Source organism: Ziziphus jujuba, chromosome 8 (assembly GCF_031755915.1).
Source record: "Ziziphus jujuba cultivar Dongzao chromosome 8, ASM3175591v1".
NCBI classification, from domain to species: domain Eukaryota; kingdom Viridiplantae; phylum Streptophyta; class Magnoliopsida; order Rosales; family Rhamnaceae; genus Ziziphus; species Ziziphus jujuba.
Window position 1 is genome coordinate 2,786,182 of NC_083386.1, and position 11,342 is coordinate 2,797,523.

The 11,342-nt window shown below is 29.5% G+C and overlaps 2 protein-coding genes across 2 annotated transcripts; one reads left to right on the forward strand and one right to left on the reverse strand.

Moving 5' to 3' along the window:
* Positions 1-2,924: 2,924 nt before the first annotated feature.
* Positions 2,925-4,143, forward strand: LOC107412809 (carboxylesterase 15-like). The gene has a single exon (XM_016020629.4). It carries the CDS (start codon positions 2,971-2,973, stop codon positions 3,970-3,972), a length of 1,002 nt encoding a protein of 333 aa, XP_015876115.1. The 5' UTR covers positions 2,925-2,970; the 3' UTR covers positions 3,973-4,143.
* A 2,840-nt stretch (positions 4,144-6,983) lies between these two features.
* On the reverse strand, positions 6,984-8,222 carry LOC125421675 (carboxylesterase 15). Its single transcript, XM_048471018.2, has one exon. The coding sequence runs from the start codon at positions 8,170-8,172 to the stop codon at positions 7,171-7,173; it is 1,002 nt and encodes a 333-aa protein (XP_048326975.2). The 5' UTR covers positions 8,173-8,222; the 3' UTR covers positions 6,984-7,170.
* Positions 8,223-11,342: the final 3,120 nt, after the last annotated feature.

Here is an 11,342-nt window from a genome sequence, read left to right on the forward strand (position 1 = left end):
CACTAACATCGAAATAGTTATGGTTTCTTCTTCTTTCTTTTCCATCACTTATTCCTCCTTCCATTGGTCACTTGGCGTTGAAGATGCTGTCAGATTTCAATTTCCTTTGAATTATTATTTTAACTTTAAATATACTATATTTTACAAATTTTCCTTCTTTCCTTTTTCCATCAACCTCCAAAATCCAACTACACCACAAGCCCCCATACCAACCCCACCCCCAGGACAACCCCCAAAACAAAAATGCATATATATATATATATGTTATAATAAAAAACTATAATTGCCCCAGAATTTTTTTTTTTTTTTTTTTCAGAAAGGGACACATATATTATAATTTTATTATTAGGCGTTGTCATCTAGCTTTAACTGGTGCTTAATTTTCTGCCAAAAAAAACCAGCGCTGAATTTTACATATGGCCATGAAACTCATATTTACCAACAAACAGGAAACCAAAAAACCATGAAATTCCCTGTGGTTGGTATATATGGGTCCCCTTGAACCAATAATTTCATCTATAATACCGAAAGGTCGTATGAACACAATATTATATATATATATATATATGTATCTCTTACTTTCTTCGTATGGACACAATATGTTTTATATATCTCTTTCTTTTTCTCTTTTCTTGTTTCCCTTTGTTTTGGTGTTCTTTTTAAGTAGAATAACGTAGTACAGTTCCACTGCTGATCTTTTTGCTTTAATCATATTGCTAAAGCTTCAGCTATTTATATATATATATATACACATTTATGTATCTGTTGATTCACTTCTTCACATGCACATTCAACAATATATTGTTACAAAATTCTGGGATATATTCGTGAGCCCAAAGTTTGAGATTCTAGTAATTTTTAATTATTTAATTATTATATTATTATATTATAATTGGACTATGAATTAGTTACGATGTAACTTAAAAGTTATTTAATTTAGACTATGATATGAATGGTGTATTTTTGCCTCGTATTATACCGTTCACTTATTTATGTATGGGTTAACTTATCTGTATTTTAAGCCAAAGTAAAAAATAAATAAATAAATATCAATATCTAGTTTATATTATTTTTAATAATTTATTTATTCCATGAAAAGAATTGTTTTCTTGAAATTATTTTCACAATTCTTAAATAACTATATACAATATCATTTTTTCCACACTATCATGTAAATATATAAAAATATATAAAATAATTTTATATAACATTTTTAATATTTAAAGTACTCATAATTTATAGAGTTTTAACTAAGTGGAAAAATACTCTTTTTTTTTTTTCTTTTTTTTCACAAATCAAACACCACTTCTCAATTAGGACACTTTCATATATATATATATATATATATATATATATATATATATATATATATATATATATATATTTTTTTTTTTTTTTTTTTCTGATTAGAACATTTTCAATCTCAAAACTATGAACATTTCTGGATTTGTTTGGTCGTATATTTTTAAGTACATTTGAGACTTTCAGTCACATATTTTTAAATATATTTAAAATATTTATATCTGAAAATATTTAATTGCATATTTTTAAATATATTTAAGATATTCAGTAGCATACTTTTAAACATATCTAAGGAAATCATATCTAAAAACGTTTGATCGTTTATTTTTAAATATATTTAAAGTATTCAATTACATATTTCTAAACACATTTGAAATGTTCAATCATATACTTCTGATCACAAATATATTTAATTGATAAATATACTTAATAGTAATTTAAATAGGGATAAAAATATAAATTTATAATGAAATTGTATAGAATTGGTTTGGTAGTGCAATTAAAACATTTCTTTTCCAAATTTAAGATGACATCACATATCTAACTAGAGTCAATCATATCCTTTATCAACCCTTAAATATCTTTTGGAATGTTGAAATTTAAAGATATCTTGATAAATTAAATAAGTTTAATGATGTATTAAAATCTTAAAAGGATAAAACAGACCTCTTTAACTTAATTTAAACTTAAAAAATAATTATACATCTTAATCCTTACACTGATTCAAAAAGCTGAAAATTAAAACTCTAACAGCAAAACCATCAAAAAATTATATATATATATTTTTTTTATGTCTTCAAAAAAAAAAAAAAAAGGGTATGGATGAATTATCTTTATTTTTGATATCTCATGCATCATATATTTTTGTTAATTCTAGTTGATTTATAATTAATTAACTAAAGTCTTACATTTATTATAGATTCATTTCTATTTGTAAATTTATTACATTTTAAAAAAAATGATGCAGCATTTAACGTTCCTGATGCCATATATGTGCTTTCCAAAACGAGCATTTCTTCCTCATTATGATTTCGCATTGGTTTTACCAACAAATATATATATATATATGATTCTTTATTGGAATTTCCCATAAAAAAAATAATAATAATAATTCTCAATGTATAAAAAGTGCGTTTCCGTAAAGCGCATCAAACAACTCAGGACTGCCACATCGTATCAGATTGGTCCAATGTTGCTACGTGGCATTCTATGAGTTGTGGATATTAAACAGTAAAAATAGTTATCCCAGTATTGTGTTTAATCAATTAAAACAGTTTTATCTTTACTATTACTTATTTCAAAAGTACACCATTTCAGATGGTGTGATGTAGATGTTGTACACCGTCATCTCATCATTTTTTTTTAGAATCGAATAAAGTAGTCATCATTATGTCACCCCTATTTATATTTTCTATAATATTAAAGAAAAACAAGATACTTATTGCAAAAAATTATAAAAATAAAAATTACTCGTCTCAATATCGTTATTATTTATTTAGGGACAAAAAAGGTATAAAAGAAAGATGATCCACTCAACAAAAAATTTAAAAGTAAAAAAATAAAATAAAATAGGAAAATTACATTTTAGACCATAAACATCTATATAAACGGGTAGCATTTGGCTTGAAAGTATGTACAACAACCTTCTTCCACTTCCACTAGATAATCATGGTAGTCCAGAAAAAAATCGTTGACGAAGTCTCTGGCTGGCTTCGAGTCTTCGATGACGGCTCAGTCGACCGGACATGGTCCGGACCACCCGAAGTCAAGTTCATGGCCGACTCGGTTACCCCTCACGACCACTTCGTTGATGGAGTAGCCGTTCGAGACGTTGTGGTGGATCAGGAATCGGGTCTCAAGGTCCGAATTTATCTACCCGAAGTACATCATTCTTATAAGCTCCCTGTTATACTTCACTTCCACGGCGGCGGCTTCTGCATCAGCCAAGCCGACTGGTTCATGTACTACACTGTTTACACCCGGCTGGCTCGACTCGCCGGTGCCATTTGCTTGTCTGTCTATTTGAGCCGAGCTCCCGAGCATCGTCTCCCGGCTGCAATCGACGATGGCTACTCGGCTCTACTCTGGCTCAGTTCCTTAGCTAAAGGTGGCTCCCACGAGCCATGGCTGGTTGACCATGCAGACTTCAACCGGGTTTTCCTTATCGGAGACAGCTCCGGAGCAAACCTAGTCCATGCGGTGGCGGCGAGAGCCGGAGAGGCGGACTTGAGCCCTTTGCGGCTAGCCGGAGGGATTCCGATACACCCTGGTTTTGTCCGGGCGGAGAGGAGCAAGTCGGAGTTGGAGATGCCGCAGTCGCCGTTCCTAACCTTGGACATGGTGGACAAGTTTCTGAGCCTGGCCTTGCCGGTGGGTTGCACCAAGGACCATCCGATTACGTGTCCGATGGGAGCGGCGGCGCCGCCTTTGGAGGGTTTGAAGCTTCCTCCACTACTGCTGTGTATTGCTGATAAGGATTTGCTTCTGGATACGGAAATGGAGTACTATGAGTGCATGAAGAGGGCAGACAAGGATGTGGAGCTTCTGATTAACCCCGGAATGACTCATAGCTTTTACTTGAATAAGATTGCTGTGGACATGGATCCAGACACTGGAATCGAAACTGATCGGCTTATTGCTGGGATTGTAGAGTTCATTAAAAAGCATTGATGATGGTGATGATGTTGTTGATGACGATGTGAAAAATGCTTTGGAGCTTGCGTGATGTAGTGATTATATAAATAATGATGATATAAATGGATTATTAGCCAATAATATATTTTGGACCCAGAATTAAGGACAGAAGTAATAGCAACTTGGAGAGCTTACATGTTTGGTTTATTTGTTGTCAAGAAAATGTTTTGGGTTACACGAATTAGCAATTTTTAAGTGGATTTTAGTGCATAAATAATTTCATTCCAAAACAATGATAGTTTGCTGAATTACTTCTGTTGTTTTGTTTGGAGTCTAGATACCATTGAAAGTGTAAAAAAAGAGAGGGAGAGACAAGAAAGAGAATAGAGTCTACATGCATAAGCAATTAAAAGTTAATTAATACATATATTTTCAGATGTAATTAATATTTTATAAATTCTCTGTTAAACTGGAGGGGGATTTTTCTAGGTCCAGATCACAAACTTAAAATCAACGTCAGTGATGCATCATTGCCATCTAAACGGTACTGGAAGGGAGGTACTTTGATGTCGTTCTTTGCTAAAAAATGATTCGTGGAAGTGGAATATGTTACATTCAATGTATGGTTATGTGCTGTTTGATCCGTGCGTGGTCCACCTCCTATAAGTTATTGTTATAGGAGCCATACTTTGCTGTCAAAAAGGAGGCAATTGAAATTGAATACGTCTACTTGCATTTACAAATTTAGGAATATGATACAGACATACAACTCATTCATATTAAAATATTGTTTTTTACATTGTATGGTATAAAAAAAATTATGTTTATTCTTATAAAGTTTATATTAACTAGTTGCCACGTTTTTCATCCACTTATGTTTTCTAAAATGTAATCAAATAGATATACAACAAATTATATATATATATATATATTATATTTTTGGTGGGACAATTTATATTAATACTCAAGCAATTGTGTGTCTCACGTTAAAAGTAGAAAAGGTACTTTTTTAAAAATTATTGTTGTGTGTATATATATATATATTTGAAACAGTTATTGTTGTATAGTTATTATTTAAATCTCCGTTTCATTAGACATTATGTTGTAGAAAAAAAATAATGAATTAATTAAGGGAATAACTTTAGGCAAAATATATTATTTAAGCTATGAATTATATCTTATATATGGTTGAAGTGAAAGTGGATACTGTGAATTTAATAATCTTAGAGTTATTACAATATTTTTCAAATTTATTAATTAAATGCTATGGTAGGTGATGTGATAATATTTAATTAGTTTTTTTTTTTAATTTATTTATTTATTTATGTTTTTACTCATTTATATTTAAATTATATAAATATAACAATCAATAACATTTGTTATTTTGATAAATATATTTGGTGAACATTTTGATATAGGTAAATATGCATATACAACTTGAAAATGTAAACAAAATTTAAGGATATTTGTAGAAAAAAATAATTGAAAGGATATAAGAACAAGAAATATTAATTTCAAAACATATTTTCTAATCGTGCTAGATATGAAAGACACCCTTTGACGATTGAAAATTAATAATATTAATTATTATGAAACAATCTCAATTAATTAACTTTTTTTCCTCAGAAATTAAAAAAAGAAAAAAAAGAAAAGAAAAATGCAAGCCTAAAAATTCTATAAAATAATTAACCAGCAAATCAGAAAAAAAAAAAATCAATTTCAAAAGCCATCTCTCAAGCATCCACAAGGGCAAATTTTATTTTATTTTTAAAGATCCCCTATACTGTTAGGCATTAGTTCTTATTCCATAAAATATTCTCAGGATTACTTTTCAATAAAGATTGATACGAAAAGTATTCCCTAATCCAATTTGGGATTGCATTTTGGAGAAAAATATTTTTTTAATTTAGATTCCAAACTTTTTATCCATCTACTATTTTCTGATTTGTTATTCTTTAATATTATTCTTTTGAATAAAGATGATATTTGCGTTGGTTATTGGAAAAGTTTTAACAAAAATGGATTTGCTTTTTGCCTATTTAGTCAAAAGTGTATCTATGGGCGTGTCAATATACCTACTCGTTTTATAATTTTTTTTTTGGGTTAATATCATTTGTCCAGATAGCTCAGTGTATAAATGATGGATATAACCATTTATAACTTTCCAATACTTGTCTATCTTTTAAGGTACCAATTAAGAACCAATACAATTTTTTAAAAACTATTTATCAAATATTTTGGTATATTCAACACCCTTACACATGCTTGTAAGTTAACCAAAAAAATAAAATCCCCTTGAGATAATTAACCAAAAAAAATAATATCCCCTTGAGATAATCCAAAACAATGATCGCCGAGATAACCCTAAATCAAATCCACTCCATAATTTATAAAGAGAAAAAAAGTTAACAAAAAAATAAAGTCAAAAAGTATATTTAAGAGTGTCTTTTTTTCGCATATGTAGATATTGCTAGTTTTTTTTTTGTATTTATGAAAGATGTATTTAATGACATAGTCAAATAATTCAAAGTCAATTGCCTCAATATCGTCCACTAGATCCAAACAGAAATAAATAATAGTAATCACTTGTGAATATTGTCTATGTTATGTGGTGGAGAATTTTCTCCAGAGTTTATTTAAAAAAAAAAGTTCCTCTATTTTCTTTTTTTAATGTGTATGATTACATTTAGTTGCCGACAAAATTTAACTTTCCAAATCATTTGTTTCATTAAAATTTATTTTAATTATTTATAATAATATCTCCCACATATTTATGATAAATATAATATTTTTATTTCGATATTTTAAAATTTTGATTCTCAAATATGGATATTTGTGACTTACCAATTGAATATACCTAATTTAAGTAACTTGTTAATTGAATCCATATTATTTAACAACTAGAGTTTGAATTGTAAAAATACGAATTGCATACATTTAATTATATATTAAATTATTAAACTAAAAATTTAATATAAGAAAGTCAATTTTTTTGGACCTATAATTTAAATTGTCATAAAATATGTGAATTTAAATGGTACTCAATATAAGAAATGAGAAACATAATTTTTCATATTGATTTTGGTATAAAATTTGGATTTGAAGAAACTAAGAGTATAACTTCATTGATGGAAGTAAAGACCTCTAAATTTCATCAAATTATTGACCTTATTCGGACTCACAACTTGCCTTGATTCTTCAATATCGTAAATATGTAATCTAGAAAAAAACACATCAATGCTTCTTGATGAATTCCACAATCCCAGTAATAAGCCCATCAGTTTGGGCTGCGGTGTTTGGATCCATGTCCACAGCAATCTTATTCAAGTAAAAGCTATGAGTCATTCCGGGGTTAATCAGAAGCTCCACATCCTTTTTTGCCTTCTTCATGCACTCGTAGTACTCCGTTTCCGTATCCAGAAGCAAATCCTTATCAGCAATACACAGAAGTAGTGGAGGAAGCTTCAAACCCTCCAAAGGCGGCGCCGCCGCTCCCATCGGACACGTAATCGGGTGGTCCTTGGTGCAGCCCACCGGCAAGGCCAGGCTCAGAAACTTGTCCACCATGTCCAAGGTTAGGAACGGCGACTGCGGCATCTCCAACTCCGACTTGCTCCGCTCCGCCCGGACAAAACCCGGGTGTATTGGAATTCCTCCGGCTAGCCGCAACGGGCTCAAGTCCGCCTCTCCGGCTCTCGCCGCCACAGCATGGACTAGGTTTGCTCCGGAGCTGTCTCCGATAAGGAAAACCCGGTTGAAGTCTGCATGATCAACCAGCCATGGCTCGTGGGAGCCACCTTTAGCTAAGGAGCTAAGCCAGAGTAGAGCCGAGTAGCCGTCGTCAATGGCAGCCGGGAGACGGTGCTCAGGAGATAGGCGCAAATAGACCGACACGCAAATGGCACCGGCGGCGCGAGCCAGCCGGGTGTAAACAGTGTAGTACATGAACCAGTCGGCTTGGCTGATGCAGAAGCCGCCGCCGTGGAAGTGAAGTATAATTGGGAGCTTATAAGATTGATCTACTTCGGGCAGATAAATTCGGACCTTGAGACCCGATTCCTGATCCATCACCACGTCTCGAACGGCTACTCCATCGACGAAATGGTCGTGAGGGGGAACCGGGTCGGCCATGAACTTGACCTGAGGTGGTCCGGACCATGTCCGGTCGACTGAGCCGTCGTCAAAGACTCTGAGCCAGCCGGAGACTTCGTCAACGATCTTCTTCTCGACCACCATGATTATATATAATGTGGATATTTTGTGTTTGTTAATTTGTTGAATTCAATACCGTTTATATAGAAAGAAGTTAAAAGACGGATAGGTTGCTGTGATGAAATTATAGAGAAGCTTCAAAAGGTAACGTCACCCTTTTTGAATGATATAATATTTATTTTTATTATTTAAAATGTGTGAATATTTAGTGCCTGGGGCCCTGCGTAGATCACCCTTTTTTTTTTTTTAATTTTTTTTTCCTTTTTATGGTGATGGAAAAACAAATTTTTTTTTTCTGTTATTATAAAATTTAAAGTTTTTAAAATCATAGATGTGAACGTAAAAGGTTGTCACGTACGTACATAGTACCACATCAATTGGTCATGTTTTTATCCCCCTTTTTTTTGTTTTTTTAATTACAAAGTTCGTCTTGATGAAACGAGTCTAGATCTCCTTTCTTCTTCTTCTTCTTCTTCTTCTTTTTCTTTTTCTTTTTGTTTTCTTTTTAATTTTTTTTTCTCATATCTATTATGTTATTCATAAAAGAAGACTCTTAATTCATGAATATTATTTTTCTTTCACTTTTGTTTTTGGTAATTTGTTTAATAAAATAGAATGTAGAAAAGAAGACGAAGTGGAAGAGTGAAAAATATTAGAAAAATTTTATATTGCAACCAATTAATTGTCATTATTAATTAGCATTTTTGCAACAGGGTTTATCAATGAACAGAAATTGACCAAATACTCTTGATTTATTGATTTTCTTTTTCTTTTCTTTTTTAAACAAAAAAAACACACACATACTAGAAATGAATATCAAATTGATACATAAAAGAAACCCCATTTCATAAACTTTACATGAATCATATGCACCTAATTACTAGTATTAGCAAGCATCTTCAAACTAACTATTACGGCTAGATTCGATCCTGGAGTTAGAATTAAAGAAAAACTTACAACTTTGTTTCACTATATAAGATATTAAATAGATGAGAAACTCAATAATATCCAAATACCAAAACACGACACATACTAGAAGAGGAGGGAGGAAGGGAGAAAAAAAAAAAAAAAAAAAGCCCTTTTTAGTTTATGGGTTAATTTTATCGATCTTTTTTTAGATTTGATTTAAATACCATTTAATTTTTTAATTTTAATAATATTATCAATTTTTTAAAAAAATTTAAATAATTATTACTGTATCCTTTTATTATTTTATTCATCCATTCAAAATAATATCATTCATATATTTATAGAAATGCTAATTTTAGAGAACCTATACATAATATTTTCTTAGTTTATCTTTGGCCTATTTAAAAGTGAATAAATACAAAATCAATGTTTCCAGTATACTTAACTTTTCCTTTGATTTTTTTGGAACATGTTCTTATTAAATATATCAAATTGAGGACGAGATAATTGAGTTTGCAATTTAATTTTCCTTTAAATAAAGATAAAATATGAGATTAATATGCTTAATTCTTCTTGGGAAAAAAAAAAAAAGTGATGTAATATATGTGTACGTGTCTGCGTCCTTGCAAATATATCTAATATTATTAGGCAAGACTTTAAATCATCAACACTATCGGAAGTCACATCTGCTTTAGCATAGATATCCTTTCTAGTGGAAAGTGAGGGCTGGACATGACCTTACCAATATGGATAATTGAATCAAGTCTTCTCCAGACATTATCACGATGAAGAGAAATTAAGAAGAGAAAATTTTTTTTTTCAAAGTTTTATCCTAATTGCATTTAAATCTAATATTTTTAAAATATTATCATTTAGATTTTATTAGTTAATTTTTAAAAATTAATTTTATTTGTTAAAGATCATAATTGTATTTTTACAGTATTATTTAATCATAAAATGATAATTTTTAATCTTTCTATGATCATTAACTATAATAATAAATTGAAAAAAGCTAACAAAATAGATTTATTTTGATAAACAAGGAAAATTAAAAAAAATTAATAATGATTTTTCAAAAGCGTAAAGTTTAAGTATAATTATTACAAAACTAAAAAAGTTTAAATGAAACTTGCCCATTATAAATTAAGCATGTCTAATTATAATGGTCACCATTCTAGTAAGTACATTCCTGAATAATACACATACGTATGTAATTTTTGAAAAAAAAAAAAAACTTTTGTTTTCCATGTTAGTTTCAAATGTACGAGAAAATACATTTTTAAAGGAAAATTTAAAAACATTTATTAAATATATTGCCATATTATAAAAGTAAAAAAAAAAACACATATTTTTCAAAAAATAAATAATTTTTATTATTTTATTCTTTTTTACGACAACATAAAATATATATATATATATATATATATGTATAAAAAAGATTTTTTAATATTTTATTCTATTCTTTAATTATTTACTATTTTTGGTTTTTTAATATATAAAATTATTACCATCTCACGAATAGTTATATTTTTATATCATATGTTAAAAATAACTAATATTAATATATATTTAGTATCCATATTTTTTGTTGCATATTTTTTAATTTATAAGGTATTATACACATACGAACCAAATTTATAAACTTCTCATTTGCATATTTTTTTTGCCAAATTTATTTTTATATTTTTAAATAAATAAAACGTTTTATATTCATACATATTATTTATGTATTTTTACTATTCGGTACTTAACCAACTATGGTCACCGCACAATATTATGTTTTTTATTTTTTAACAACAAAATTAAATTTGTCTAAATATAAATTAACAGAAATTAATATATATTTTTTAAAATTTTATACAGATCATGATATATGTTTCCAATTAATCAACGTCACTTACTTGTTGTTGTGCATATATATATATACATGTATCATTTTGCATTTTTTTTTTTTTTTTTTTTTTTTTTGTTTCTCGAATACGTTAGGCCCATGGCGTTTGTATTGTACAAATGGTAGTGCAAAATTGACAGACTACCAACTCTTTTTTGTTTGATATGAAAGACAGACTATTACCAATTTGTGGAGTATGCCCCAGATCAGTGGACCACTGGGGCCTGGTTGATTGAACCTGCAAGAAAAAAATGATAAAAACATTTCAAAGAGACAACCTTGAATGAGATAGGAGAGTCATTATCAAATTTCTTTTCATTTTTTGCTGAATCCGTTTTCCATGAAAAGTTTGTACTCTTTCTTGGAAATTTTCTTTCTATGTATAATATATTCT

Excerpts from the sequence above, each read along its gene's own strand:
- LOC107412809 (XM_016020629.4), top strand. The coding sequence starts at position 2,971 with ATGGTAGTCCAGAAAAAAATCGTTGACGAAGTCTCTGGCTGGCTTCGA.
- LOC125421675 (XM_048471018.2), bottom strand. The coding sequence starts at position 8,172 with ATGGTGGTCGAGAAGAAGATCGTTGACGAAGTCTCCGGCTGGCTCAGA.